The 14,921-nt window shown below is 36.0% G+C and overlaps 2 protein-coding genes and 1 long non-coding RNA gene across 4 annotated transcripts; 1 reads left to right on the top strand and 2 right to left on the bottom strand.

The window, feature by feature from the left end:
• The first annotated feature begins 481 nt into the window (after positions 1-481).
• On the top strand, positions 482-1,387 carry LOC122301203. The gene is made up of 2 exons (XM_043112389.1): positions 482-725; positions 835-1,387. The coding sequence occupies exons 1-2, from the start codon at positions 581-583 to the stop codon at positions 1,119-1,121; spliced, it is 432 nt and encodes a 143-aa protein (XP_042968323.1). The 5' UTR covers positions 482-580; the 3' UTR covers positions 1,122-1,387.
• Positions 1,388-1,791: 404 nt separating this feature from the next.
• LOC122301196 (shikimate O-hydroxycinnamoyltransferase-like) lies at positions 1,792-6,694 on the bottom strand. 2 transcript variants are annotated; one of them, XM_043112379.1, is made up of 4 exons: positions 6,512-6,694; positions 6,082-6,331; positions 5,184-5,711; positions 1,792-2,945 (listed from the first exon to the last, which is right to left on the bottom strand). In XM_043112379.1, the coding sequence occupies exons 3-4, from the start codon at positions 5,592-5,594 to the stop codon at positions 2,046-2,048; spliced, it is 1,311 nt and encodes a 436-aa protein (XP_042968313.1). In that variant the 5' UTR covers positions 5,595-5,711; positions 6,082-6,331; positions 6,512-6,694; the 3' UTR covers positions 1,792-2,045. The 2 variants fall into 2 exon arrangements, with proteins under 2 accessions (XP_042968313.1, XP_042968312.1); XM_043112378.1 differs by lacking the exon at positions 6,082-6,331 and having other exon boundaries at positions 6,512-6,692.
• A 4,805-nt stretch (positions 6,695-11,499) lies between these two features.
• Positions 11,500-14,514, bottom strand: LOC122301189. Its single transcript, XR_006240146.1, has 2 exons — positions 14,152-14,514; positions 11,500-12,079 (listed from the first exon to the last, which is right to left on the bottom strand). It is a non-coding gene; the product is annotated as an uncharacterized LOC122301189 (long non-coding RNA).
• Positions 14,515-14,921: the final 407 nt, after the last annotated feature.

Raw genomic sequence — 14,921 nt, 5'->3', positions numbered from 1 at the left:
TGATGGGGAATCTAATTCTTTTGTGAGTTGCGCCTTTTTCGGCAAGCACTACGAGCATTAAGCCTTTATTCCTCGCACTCGGACGCTAGATGGCTTAGTTCTGTCATCTGTCATTACAGCATTTTCTTCAAGCTTTGGGGCTGAAAAAGTATACTCCTTTTGCACCAAAAAACAGGGCAAAGAACCTATCTCAAATCTGACCAATACGATGATAATTATTTAATGACTGGTGAAGGTCTTGATTAATGCTCTACCCGTAAAAATCTCTGCACCATAACTTTTGAATCAACCTGATCCCAGAAAATGTCAAAACAGAGCCTTATTACCATGGCAACACTGAGAGAAACTAGCACACGGATATTGTCTATTAATTCGGAATTTTAATTTAAAGAGTTTGCTCCCAATTAACGCAACCACTTTTACGATTTCTTTTACCTTTTTTCTAGATACAGTGCAATAAATACCATCTCGCCCTCTTACCCATTAGATCAGACGTTGATCCCTATCCTAGAAACCCAACAACTCCCCCCCCCCAAAAAAAAATAAAAATAAAAATCTTCAATCCATATATATAACGTGCATGATGTGCCCAGGAAAAATGAAATTAGCAATCTTTACATGTTTGATATTGTTGATCTCATGCACCCAAGTCCTGTCAAGCTCCGTTCTTGGAAAGTTTTCAGCTGTAGAACACAAAGGCCCGATGCAAGAACAAGAAGTTGATGGTAAGATAATTGTGCTGTTTTGTTTTTCAATAGAAGTGCGAATTAATCCTTTGTGCTGTGTGTGTAGCCGCGTGTTAACACATTAATTCATGCGTCTGATTTTCCGCAGAAAGACTTAATATTGCTGTTAATGGAACAGTAGGGTTGTATGGATCAGTACTACTGGGTGAAAGGAAATTAGGTAATAATAATGGAAAGCAAGAAATTATATATCAGTCGAGGAAGTCCCATAGAGGGAAGGGTGGCGGTACAAATATCCCTCATCGACCAAGCCCCGGTGAAAAGAATGCGGCGTCGACATTGTTAGCAGCATCCCCATATTTCATCTCATCCACCCTTATAGCTTATCTAAGCTTCGGTAATTTGATCCTTTTTTCTCCCTTCGGATTGCTCTAAGGCCAGGAAAAAAAACAAGACTGTTTTGTTATTATATATCGTCCTATATATATACATCATTGGCCCATTTTTCCTAGCTGGTTGTGTTTGGTGTAGATTTTGGGTTTCCATGTTAGCATCGATCCTTGTACTCGGTGTGTAGTGGCCGTGATTTTCAAAAATCTTATTGTAAACCTGTAATATTGTTAAAGACTGTTTGTAAAGTATGGTATGTAGCATATATAATTGGTACGGAATTTGGTGATAATACTATGTAACTGTTGTTATATCATCTCTAGCATCGTAAATTGTCGTCACCATTATCTCCTAAATCTTGCGTTGAAAGGTTATACATCCAAGAAACATTGAAGCAAGGAAGTCCATTCCCAGCCCCACAATGAAGGAAAGTCCATAATCCACCGTCTACAAACTATTTCGAGAAATGATTCTTACAGTCGTGAGTACGCAAACGTCTCGCAAGCATTGCACAATCATTTTTTTAAAAAAATGAATAAATACTAGACGTACATGAAAAAAAATATTTTTTTAATGATGGACTACTCTTTTTTAAAACGACTGTACAGCACTTGCGTACTCTATAATTATATGTAACATTATTCATAACTTAACTGATATAAACTATGAACGAAAGCAATGCCAAGTAAATAACTTATGCGATCTAAATGATCTATTAATATAAACATTATGCTTCTTATAAATTTAATATTAACTCAGAATACATTTTCTCAAAGTCCAGTACTAAAGTTTAATTAATCAACATGTCAGATTTCAGCTTAAATAAGTCTGTGACACAAATTATAACGAATAAAAAAGCACTATGGAAACAATAAAAAAACCAGAACCACCTTAGGAAAATTTGGGGCATACTCGAAGATGAGACGCCACAATTCAGCCTGGAAGGGTTCGTCATGCTTTTTCATTCCCTCAAATCTCATAGAACAACTTTTCAAACACTTTCATATGTTCATATTGCAGAGCAATGGCTACGGATAAGCTATTGTCAGTACTACTCGAGCTTGGTATTATAAATGACAACCCCTCGTATGGAATCCCACCAGGTCCCATGAAAATGGGTCTACCCCACCCAAAATCAGCGTCGTGGATAGGCAGCCTGATCCAGCTAGTTATGCCAAGGTTTGGACATCTAAAAGTATGAGCACCACGAACAAGAGCCGAGAGGTCAGGCTGCAGCTCCAGATAGTCGAGTGCAGATCTCAAATATTCATTGTCCATCCTAGCCAATGCATCGTGAATCCTGCTAGCAGCATACCATGTCGGTTTCGACTGCAGATCACCCGCTACAGCCATTGGGGTTGCGGTGAAGATCACATTGCCAAAGTAACCAGGCGGCAATGGAGGTTGCAATCTGGACCGACCATCAGTCGCAATGTACAGTTTGGTCTCCTGATCCTCAGGGAGTCCACGTGCCATGCACGTGCATCTCCACACGTGACCCGACAGCATCTCGTATGAGCTGTAGCTGACTGAGTTGCCATCTTCTTTGGACTTGGCTTTGAGGGTGTTGAGCTGGTCCCTGGTTATTTTGAAGATGGAGACCAAGGTAGTGTCGGGACCAGATTTTGTGGAGTTTACAGGAGGGGTTTTCATCGGAGGAGGAGGCTGGTATTCAATGTGCGGGAATGTAGGTTGAGGTGGGTCCCGGGCAAGGAGTAGGGTCCGATCAATGAACGGTGGAAGGGTGAGGTCGAGACCCCGAGCCATATCCGACCATGCGTTCACAAAGTGGAGACCAGAAAACCCATCTGCTGCGTGGTGTTGCATGCCGACCCCGAGTGACACCCCACCACATTTAAAATACGTCACCTGCACACACGGAAATCAAGTGAAATGTTGTTCAAAAACCACCCACTTAACTCAAGCCAATCAATGATGCAAGTAGATTGAAGACAATGTAACTTTGCTTATCGTACATTACTTGAAATTCAGCTCGACTTTCATATGGCCCAGGTAAATGTGCTCCTTAGATGACAACAAAGTTTGGTGTATTTAAGGATACATTTAGATAGTCAATTAATCTCATCTTATCTTATATTAATATTTAGATATTATTTAAACACAAATACTTTTCAATTTTTATCTCATACTTTTCCATCTAATCATTATTAATAACTATAATTTTTTCAAACTTCTATATAAAATACAAAAACAATTCAATTTTTTAAAATTTTAAGACAAAAATTATATTTTAGTCAAACGCTTGAAGGTTTATTTACAAGATTAATGCTATTCACAATCTCTTTATTTGTCATTTTCTCGTCGTTCCATCATGGAACATTGAGATAATAATAATAATAAATAGTATTTTTCTTTTATTATTGTTTCTTCCCAAAACAAACAATGAAACAAGAAAGGGGAATCAATTTTTGAAGTGATATATTGCATAGTATCCCCCAAAGAAAAAGTTAAATACACATTGCACCCCTAAACTTTAAGTTATTTTAAGAGCAATTTTAGCCACCAATCAAAACTGTTGTTGAGCAGTCGAAATGTTGAATGAATTAGATAATGTTCAGTTACAAATAAGATAAAATGAGATGAAAAATATCTAAATAGTAGTAAGATAATTTGTGCTTAATAGTGAAATTGTTTGAGTTAAGATTTTTATGAGATTTTGAAAAATGAAAGAAAAAAGTTGAATAGAAAAATAAAGAGTTAAAAAATGGTTAAAATAAAATTTTTTAATATTATTTTTATTTTGAGATTTGAAGAAATAAATTTTTTTTTTTTTATGTTTTGCTTAAAAATTTAAAAAAATTATAATGTTTAAATATTGATTAGACAGAAAAGTTAAAAAATTAAAAATTAAAAAATAAAGAATATTTATATTTAAATAATATTTTAGACGTTGAAATAAGATAGACATGGTTTAAAAGACTTGCCGATTCAAACCAAAGCCTAATGCACAATGCTTTCTATTGACGCACGAGGAAAGACAGAGAAATCATGCATTTTTAAAAAACAGCAGTGTTAGGCTGCGGCATAGCATTGACTGTTGGCGTGCCGCCTACCACAGTTTTTATTTATATGCTATTTTTTAATATATTTAATTATTTTAAAATTTTAAAAAATATATCAATATATTAAAAATTATTTTTTTAATTATTAAATAAAAAAAATTAAATTATTATAGAACGATAATATTGAGACGATACACTACCATTTTCGTTTAAAAAAAAGGACAACGATTTGGTCAAAGAGTTGAAAATGAACAACCAACCGTTGAGATCTTCAACTTAAGACCACAGGTTAGAGTTGGTCAGCTAGCTGTAGATATTGTGCTTTGACTCAAAATTTTAGTTATGAACTTCTGTTTGGTTCCTTTTTTTTTTAAATAAACGTTTGGTTCTTTTTACAATTAGGTGAGATTGTTATAAAGAATAATTCGTGAGTTTTGAGCATTTGAGAAACCATGTGATTTTGTCTCAAATATTTTATTATACATGTATAAGAAGATAAGAAAAATAATATTTATAATTATGATTCTACAAATATTTCGTAATCTTTTTTAAAAAAATAAATTAATATGAAATTCACATAAAAAAAAAATCATCTTTTTAATCGTGGATCTTATTTTTTTAAATCGATTACACGACATTTACACACTCCACAACTATACGTAACATTATTCATAACATAATTAGATATTTAACAGTCACATGTGTTTTACATAAAAAAATTTCCCACTTATCATTCTTACCTATCATATTTATTTTTATTTTTTATTCTTTTTTATTTTATTCTATTCTTCTTAAATTAATTATAATGAATAAAAATTTTTATTATAAAATTATAAATAAATAAATAAACAAGCAGAGTTAAAATATTTGTACCCTACAAAAGAAATAACTATAATAATAATAGAGTAATACTATATACAGTCACTTTTACGTACTCTTTGTGCACTTTACTGATATGATTGGCTGGATTAATTTTTTTTTTAATATCCAACCAATCATATCACTGGAGTGCACAAAAATGACTATACTTAAAATTTTTGATAATAATAATAATAAATATAAACAAAAAAGAAAACAAACGTACCTGCAAGACCAAAAGGGGATAGGACTCGATCCCTTTGGAATAATCCACAGCCGGAATGAGTTGCCGCAGCTCCAACGTGGGAGCAAAATCGCCGAAATCGTCGACGACGGAGGTGGTGTCAGCCTCGACGAAGAGCACACCCTCGGCGTTACAATCGATCTCGATCCTACCATCGGTGTCCCGCTTGAGGCGGCCGGCCATAGGATAGAAGGGGACGAGGGCCTTGCTGAGTGCCTCCTTCAGCACCCAAGCGTCGAAGAAGTTGGACGCGCCCGTGGTTGGCCTGTAGAAGTAGACACTCGGGGTGTGAAAGCGCGGTACCACCAGGTCTACGTTCGAGTTCCATAGCGCGCGGCGGGGGGTCTCCCCGCCTGGCCGCACCATCGTCGACTCCTTCACGTTGATGATCATTTGTTTTCGTTTTTGTTTTGGCCTGTTGCTACTTGCTAAGCTGCGCCGGTCCTTGTCTGACCCAGTACGAGGAGTCTAGGTCCTACTTACATACGTACCCACGAATCACCTACAATGCTTTGGAAAATAAAACAAAAGATGTTAGGTGGGTTGGTCGGTCAGAATACTGTTACAGCTAAAATTTGTGCTTTCAACCTTTCGAATTAGGGGTTGATTAGACCGAGAGAAGAAATTGAGATAGTTGATTATAAAAGTTTAAGTTAATATTTTTTTAATTTATTAATATTTTAAAATTTTAAAAAATTGAATTGTAATTTAAAAATATTGAATTATTTATTATATTTTAAATAAAAATTTAAAAAAATTATAATAATAAAATGAAGTTTGATGATCCAAACTCTCCTCCGTCAAACTCAAATTTGGCTGCTACTTTTGGTTTTCTCAAAAGATAATTTATCTTTCAATTCAACAGTTTCGTTGACCTTACAACTAACGTGTGCTGGGCCGGAAATCAGAGGCGCCAGGCTCCTCCGTCGTGCCGAAGAATGAAAATTCTCCTCTGTATCCTAGGACTAACTATGATACGCACGATATGCAGGCAAGCGCACATGAAGGCATGGTGATTTTATTCTCAAGCCATTAATGATTTATTCCGCATTGATATCGATCCTTGCTGACAGTACTGCTCCGACAACGAGCTAGGAAGAAACAAAAGTATTTCTCAAACCCAACTTCTCCTATATACATATAATATATATATCATAAGTAGAGGGTCTCGTGTTCAATGTTCATCATAAAGTCGGAAAAGAAGATCGAGATCACAAGAAAGAAGAAGTGACAGAGTACTCTGTCATTTGCAAGAAGAAAAGAATCAACGAAACAAAACATGGATCAATATGCATGGAAGAAGTAATTACCGGTGAAAGAAGACGAACACGTTAGCGATCGATGGCTGGCGGAAAGGAAGGCTTTTTGTTTTGTTTGGTGTTGAGGTTCTGATTTGGAATTGTGAATGAGAGCTTTAAGAAGAAACGCCCAGGAGGGATGAAGTACCGGTTTTATCACTCACCTACTACGCGTCGCCAACTAAGTTGACCAGAACAAGCCAACCGCCACGTCAGCATGTAAGAATTCACTCAACCCTTAATTTCTCAAAGAAAAGATAGATAAATAAAAGCCTGGCCCCCCCCCAACCCACAAAGAAATAGAAGAGTGTACTTTCAATATTGAGAGGGAGAGAGAGTTGGTGAGATGGTGACTTAAACCAATACTCAGGTCTCCTATTATTTACTCTCTTCCTGATCTCCCCACCAACCCCATCATCCTATACTCTCTCTCACCTTCGGTGGAGCTGAAAAAGCCACCCCACACGATTCTCCCACTTCTTTCTTCTTCCTCATCTTTCCCTTTTTTTTTTCTTTTTTTTTTTTTTTCCTTTTTTAGGTGGACTTTTAGTGGAAGGCAGTGCTTGCCACTTGTTGCATGTGGGTGAGATTAATATAACTCCTCTGTACGTTGGCCCATCATAGCGGCGGTAGCTGGGTCGTGTATCAACGTCCAGTGCTGCTGATCAGAGATAAGGATGGATCGTATGTACTTCTTGTGGTGGGAATGTTATTTATTTGTTTATTGGCCATACAAATTAATAGGCATCTCGATTCACCCCCCCCCCCCCCCCCCCCCCCCCCCCCCCCCAACCTTCCCCAACCCAAACGATTATATGACATTTCAGAAATAAATGCGTGCGGCCTTTATTACTATATGACATATATAGATATACGTGTGAGTGTGTGCGTGAGCGTGTGTGATAAAAGGGAAATTTGTTGTGCGGAGAAACCACTCATGCGGCTAATTAATTCAGTTTGGCCTATAGAAGAGGTGGTCATCATGAAATAAAATGAATCTAACCCTGAGGTCAGTTAATGACCGGCAACAACATATTATATAGAGTAGTACTGCTACCTACGTACGTGCCGCCTGTTTTATAGGCCATGGCGTGGCCGATCACGTCTTCCTGGTCGCTGAATGTATTAATTTGGGCGCCTTTGGGTAATGGCAATTATCTGCTCCTGCCTGGTCATTATCCCATGTGAAAGAAAAAGTAGTCTTTCAATTTTCAAAGGATCAAATAGGTTTGGTGTTGAGATGATTTTCTGTCAGTCAGAGGCCACCCGACTTGATCCAACCTGCAAGAAGAAAGAACACGACATTTGATAATTCTAGGACCGACATCATGACTCCGATACCTTATGATCAGTCGATTTCTTCTAATTTTTCCTCTTAGAATTTAGAAAGAGTTGACGTTATAAGGTCTCGCCATGGATCAGATCATGGGTGGACTCAGCTTGGTAATCAAATGCAAACAACCAAATAGCATATACACAATCAATTGGACGTTGTTAATCATATAAAATCAAATTACTTCCTCAATTATTTGAACCTTAATAATTTAACCTCAATTTGGACCAGTTCCTTAAAATGTAGTTATATGATAAACGCTTAAATCACAAAAAAGATCCCACAAAATTAAAATCACAAGTTAACATAATATCAATCTTTTTATCATCAATAATTCTAGGGACAACCATGTCCCGCTGCGACTCCAGTATGCCACGTCAGCCAATTTATTAAAAAAAAAATAGAAAGCGGGAAATGAAATGGGTTTCCATTTTTGTCTGAGTCACACCCGAGCTCGTCTTCTCCTCATCTAGTTTGCAGCTTCAGTGTTCGTGCGAGAGCAAAATCGGTTGTTGTGGTAGCGGTCGTGGGACAGTTCAGACTCCAAATCTCTGAGTCATCGTCGTGGGTGGGAGAGTGATTGTGTTAGGGACCCCGGTCTTGTCCTTAAATATTAAGTCCATGAGCTCGCCTTAGTGATATTGGTGACCAAGTGATCTTGCCAACTTGCTTGGCCTTCAACAAATGATAGGTGTTTGGGAAATGGAACGATGGAGATGATGGTAGAATTGGGTAGGTTAAGTGTTTAGGGCTTGCAATTCACTATAGACGACTAGGGCTTGTTCCTTGAGTGTGGAGCCAAGTTGATTGGGTTAGGGTTGATGAGAGGTAGTGAGACTAGGGATTTCGGCTATGAGACAACTAGAGTTGCCGAAATTGCCCAAGGGAATTAGGGTTGGTGCAAAATGGATGGAGGCTAGGGTTTTGGAAAAATTCCTAAGTGATAGGAATCTTTGAGGAATTAGTGTGGATAATTTGGAAAGTCAATGTTGACTTAAAAGATTTAAAGGATTAGAGATTTAAGGAATTGAATGGGAGTATCAATTCCTTAAATTAAGGGATGAGGGATTTTAAGGAATTAAAGAGGACTATCAATTCCTTAAATTAAGAGGTTTGAATTGGAGGAAGTCAAAACTCTTAAAAGGAAAGAGTTTCCTTATGAAGAATTCGAGGGTTTCGGCTAGGGTAAATTGGGATAGAAGAACGATAAAGATGGTAATGTCGTGTATAGTAAGTGATAATTTGGCTAGGATTTTATGGAAGGTTTGCAAGATGGAATGAATATTTAAGAGAATGGGGGGATTCGAATTTGGACTAGGACGGCAAGTCAATATTTGACTAGAGAGATTTTAAGAAGAGTGATTTAAGGAATTGAATATGATTGTCAATTCCTTAACTTAAGGGATTTGAAATGGGAGGGAGTCAAGACTCCTAGAAGGAAGGAATTACCTTATAGGGACTTGAGGTGGGCAGCTAGGGTTTTGTGGAGGAAATGATTTATGGAAAGTGGCAAACACTTTAGTGGTCGAAAATGAGAGTATGGAAGAATCAAATGAGCAATGAAATGATGAACACCAAGAACAAAATGATGAACACTCAAGAACAAAGTAAAATACTTTTAAGAACTTGAATGAAAAAAAAAGTAACAAATCAGCTAATGATTCAAGGATTACACAATAGTTGAAATAAATCTCATGAATTGATAACTTGATAAAAACAAGAATAAAAACTTGAATTCACGAATTGCAAGGTGTGATCCTCTTTTTGGGACTCAGGAATTTCATCCAAAAAATCCAAATACCTAGCACCGATTGTTGATCTCCTAAACAAAATAATCATCCTCTAGGGAATTTGTCCAAAAGATGTAAATATAAAGGGTCTTATTTATAAAGATTACAACTTGAAAACCCCCAATAGGTCTCTTGGAAAATAAATAATTAAATTAAAATAAAAAATAAGCAATAACATAGTTGGCATGGATCAAATTGAACCATTGCATGCATGAGGTCATGGGTGGGCTAAGTTGGCCCTTCTCTTCATGGGGTCCTACCAGATTGGTCACGGTCGTCGTCCTAGGTGAGATCATAGCGAGATTAACTACATATGCTATCAAGGTATATTGGACTGAAATTTTCATTCGAGTTTATGGTGGAGAAGAGTGGACTCCTTAAGCCAATCGATGCGTTCTAGCAGGCTTGCAACTTTTTTGTGATATTCTTCCGCTAATACAGAAGCAAAAAGTACCCATTTTTGTTTGAAAAATGCATTTGAAAAAAGAGCATCATTCCTTTTTCTTTTGGGTAGTAATAAAAGGGTATGATTCACTGGCAAGAGGATAATTCTTCTTAGTCTAAGGCAGAGCTTGCAAAAATGGTTAGCTTGTCATATTTCCCACTTCCTATATAACATCATTCCGAATAACATAGTTGAAAAAAATAAGAATCATTATCAATTGTTTGGAAAAACTTAGTATTATAATCAAAACGACATATTGACATAGTGAAGAGAAGATCTAAGCAACAGTAATGGAGCTAACATTAATGTAATCTTTGTCACGACATATAGTATTATTATACGCATGAAAAGCATATGAGCATCTTGATTATGCATGGAGGACCCATGAAAAAACATTATTCATATTCACACAGTTTATATATTCATCCTACATGAGAAAAAGATGGGCATATTTCTACTGCCTAGAGTTTCTCATTCTTCCTTTTTTAAATCTTTAGTCGGATACTTGTGCCTGCAACAAACCAAGGTTGTAAGATTTCTTCTTTGACTTTTACTTCAGACAAATAAAGATATAAGCAAAAATGCCATGAATTGAGTAACTACAGATCTGCACATTGCCGTTGCAAACCCAAATGGGCAGATTCTAATAGATATGCAGAGATTTTTTTTTTTTTTTTGCAGATTTAATGTATTTTTGTAGCTTGAACATAATCTAGGGATTTTTATGTGGATTTAATGTATTTTTGTAGCTTGAATGTAATTCAGGGATTTTTTTTTTAATGAATTTAATGTATTTTTGTGGTTTGAATGTAATCCAAGAATTGTTTTTGTGGATTTAATGTAGTTTGTAGTTTGAATGTAATCCAAGGATTTTTTTTGTGGATTTAATATATTTTTGTGGCTTGAATGTAATCCAGGATTTTTTTATTTTTTTATTTTTTTTTTGTGTGGATTTAATTTATTTTTGTGGTTTTAATGTAATCCAGATAATTTTTTTTTTTTTATTATTTTGGTGGATTTAATTTATTTTTTGTAGGTTGAATGTAAATGTCATTTTTCTTAAAGAAGCATAGTTGGAGGTTTGTGATGATATGAAGGACATCTGTGAAAGGAGATAATTCGACTTTTGATATGTCAGAATGGACTTTCCTTTATGATTCATATGTTATCATATTGAAACTATCAGATAATTACATTATGGTTTGGTTGACAAGTGAAAAGGTGGTCCGAGTTGAATGCTTATACTTGTGAATTAAGAGTTGGTTGAGAGCGGTTTTCATATAGGTCAGTAATGTTCCGAATTTTGATTGTGTATCGGATGGTACTGATAAATGGTAACTCACATTAACGGAAAAAAGTGACATTCTGCCTGTGCTGTAGGATCTAGAATTATATTTTCTTGGATTATAAGTCTCAGATTTGGAAGAACCAATAACACTGGAAAACATGCTATATCAGATTTATAAAATAAAAATATAAACGAGTATTCAGGCAATCATAGTTCTCAAAACACCAAAATATGTTAGAATAATTACTTAGTGGCATGTCCAATACAAATGCTAGTACATGATTTATTGCTTGCCTTTTCTAACACAATTAATTTTATGTGCTTGTTTAAAACTTGAATGATCTGTTCTTGAATTTGCAATTGCTGGTATGAATACAACCAACAACTCTGTGCTTCTTCCTACTGCTCTTTCCAGCAGCATTTTACAAGTCCAAGACCAGCCTTATGAATGCTCCAACGCTACAAAATCCTCTACCATTGGGCATTGGGTTCTATACCAAAAGCTCAATCCTCCATTAAACCTAAAACAAAGCCTACTCTTGGTTCAAATTCTGCATTGAGAGTAACAGCAGTTGCTGCTGGGGCCCGCATTGAGTTATCTTGCTAACAGTTCAGCATGCTTCATCTTCTTTTGCCATACCATCGAATTGGTCATCATCTGAACAGGATAATGTTGTTAGCTCTACCTTGCCCTCTGAAGTCCTACTAAAGCAAGAGGTTATGACTGCAGAGGAGATCAAAGTTTCAAAGTCAGGTTATGCACTCAAAGAAGAAGTCCAAGATGGAGCTCATGCCTCACAACATACATAGAAAGAGCAAGTTAAAGAGGATGAAGCCCTTTCAGCAAACTTGAAAACACATTTCGAAAAGCAAATGGCCGATGTTAAAAATTATGTTAGTTCTTTGAATATGAATACAGCTGAAAGTGACAACCAGGCTGAAGCTAGGCAAAATGTACATGATAATTTGATGACCGTTTCACCAGTTAGAGGTAACAATCAATCTGTACTCGAGGAGAATTGTGAGAATCAAGGTGCACACTAGATACAGTTAGATTCGGAAACAATAATAGCAGATGGATCCGGTGAAAAGTTGAAGGTTTATGCAAAAATGAGGCTGGCAATGAGATTGAGGGGAGAATAACGTTAGCTAACCTGTGAAATTGTAAATTTAGAGGCTAAAAAATATTGTGGAATTTAATGAAAACTTGTCAATGGTATACTTTTTTTTTCTTAATTTTTTCAGAGATGATGGTATCGCCTTGGAGGCATTTGAGCCTGCAGGATGATTGGAGGTCTCTGGTGGATGCTAACATGTACTCGGTGTTTGTGTGTATTAAGGTGGAGTAACTTATATATGAAGGACATTGCAACTACATCCACTTGAAAAGATAAAAAGCAAAAAAATATATTCTTTTTTTCAATAGTGGGTACAACATAAAACAGGAAAAATAATACAGACAACATAAAACAACCTAAGACAAGATATTTAGATCTAGAGTAAGTTTTCCAAAAGAACCGGGAACTCCAAACTCATTCAATCTGGTGTTATGCGTAAGCTAAAATTATTATTCTTCTTTTAAGTTTTACTTAGTAATAGCATGTTGATGAGAGTCTAATGGGAACTTTTGACTTGGAGAGCATGAGAAAGGCAACCTTAATTGCTATGAGGTCAGTAGAGAGAGATGCATCTCAAAGAGCAACAACTGCTGAGGTTTTGGCAGAAATGAAAGAAGCCTATGGTATTCAGCTCTCTTATCTCGCATCTCATGAACATGCCAACTGATTTCTAGTGAATACCGCTCTGAAGTTCATTGCGCACATACCAATCTAGACAAGTACAAGTCAAGATACTACCAAAAATAATTAAAAAGTGTAATGGTCGATATTCAAGCAATGCGTAGTGTGCATATTTCCTATTTTGGACTTTTCTCAAATCTCCTCTTTGATCCAGGGCATCTATCGAGACGTGGGGGATTAAAATGCAAGAGATATTGAAATGCACTAAAAGAGAAGACAATTATAGGATAGAAAGAAGGTTAAACGGAACTTATCATCAAATGTCTAGTGGTTTGATATGGGCTAAAACCATTTTTCTCATTTATAGAAGCTATTAAGGAATGAGGCCAAATGAAATAAGTATTTCTTTTCTTGGAAAAATGAGTGACTTTTGCATCAGTTCTACTCGTATGCGAGGCTTTGTTATTTGTATCATCAATTACAAATATCCAAGAGGTAACACGTGTATTATCTACATTTAAGAGAACAATTTGTCTAATAACTGGTAAATTTTTTTACCCAATTATGAACCAAGGGGTCTTTTATCAACGTGTGCATATCCAAAGTAGAACCAAACAAACCACATGAATAAAAGAAAATTGCATTTGGCGTCTACATTGTTTTGTGTTTCTGTAAGTGGGTGTTATGACCTAGCATTACTATGTGCCAGATTCAAAGACAGATAAAGAGTTAAAAAGAGAAGGGAAATGGTTCGGATATTTTAACAAATAGTTGGTGCGCATATCAAACCAGAGCCAAACAAACCGACGAGAAGAAAAGAAAATTACATTTGGTGTCTGCAGTGCTCTGTGTTTCAAAAAAGTGGGTGTTTTGAATTTTTTTTTCTTTTTCTTTTTCCATGTAAAAAGTCCACTCGAAACTGCATGTGCTAGGTTTCTTGCAATTTTAACATTGATTATATATCCAGTCAATTGGAAACAAAGTGGTTTGGGAACATTTCTTACATTGTGACATACGAAGGTAGAAGAAAAGAACTCCAAAGAGAACAAGAACTTACCTTGAGGTTCGTGGGTTCAAGGAGAAGACGTAGGTTGGCTGGGTTGGTTGAGGCTTCGTGCTCCGGTTCGTGGGTTGGAAACCTTGAGGTTCATGGGTTTGAGGAGAAGATGTTGGTTGACTGGGTTGTGGCTTCGTGGGGAAGACAATGGGGACGGTGAAGAGGGTTATGGGGATAGAGGCTAGCTTCGTGGGGAGATGCGAGATTTCACAAGAGATTTGGAGGCTGGCTTGGTGAGGAAGACGATGGGGATGGAGAAAAATCAATTATCGTTGGGGGAATGAAGGTTTTTTAATTGTTTTCGAACCTACCGCGTCTTCTTTATTTGGGAATTAAAATTAGAAAACGACGTGGTTTTTCTAATGCAGGACACCACTACCGCGGCGATAAACCTCGATTGTCTACAGACTTATTCTTTTATTACGTTTGAAAAAAAAATTAAAATTACAATAATATTTTTTTAAAAATAATTTTTTTTTTTCTTTTACCGCATTTATTAATGAAACTGCAAGCTTTGCAATATATAAGTCCATACACCACATTTTTTTTTATTCTTTTATTTTTTTAAACTAATTAAATTCCATATACCAAATATTTAATAAAAAGAAAAAAAAATGTGGTGTATGAGTTTATATTTAAAATTTTTCATAAGACTACATATCATTAAAATAGGATATTTTTCCCCTTTTTAAAATTACAATAGTATACAGTTCCTGCCCGAGAGTGTAAGTAGAATTTCTTTTCTACAAATATCTGCATAGAAATTTGAT

This window comes from Carya illinoinensis, chromosome 2 (assembly GCF_018687715.1).
Source record: "Carya illinoinensis cultivar Pawnee chromosome 2, C.illinoinensisPawnee_v1, whole genome shotgun sequence".
NCBI classification, from domain to species: domain Eukaryota; kingdom Viridiplantae; phylum Streptophyta; class Magnoliopsida; order Fagales; family Juglandaceae; genus Carya; species Carya illinoinensis.
The sequence above is the reverse complement of the archived record's forward strand: the minus strand, read 5'-3'. Positions and strand labels throughout refer to the sequence as shown.

What these genes read in the sequence shown, in the direction of transcription:
- LOC122301203 (XM_043112389.1), top strand. Translation starts at nt 581, where the DNA reads ATGATGTGCCCAGGAAAAATGAAATTAGCAATCTTTACATGTTTGATA. An exon ending in GCAAGAACAAGAAGTTGATG is followed by an intron (nt 726 to 834) that starts GTAAGATAATTG and finishes GATTTTCCGCAG; the next exon opens with AAAGACTTAATATTGCTGTT.
- LOC122301196 (XM_043112379.1), bottom strand. Translation starts at nt 5,594, where the DNA reads ATGATCATCAACGTGAAGGAGTCGACGATGGTGCGGCCAGGCGGGGAG. An exon ending in ATCCCCTTTTGGTCTTGCAG is followed by an intron (nt 2,946 to 5,183) that starts GTACGTTTGTTT and finishes CCGTGTGTGCAG; the next exon opens with GTGACGTATTTTAAATGTGG.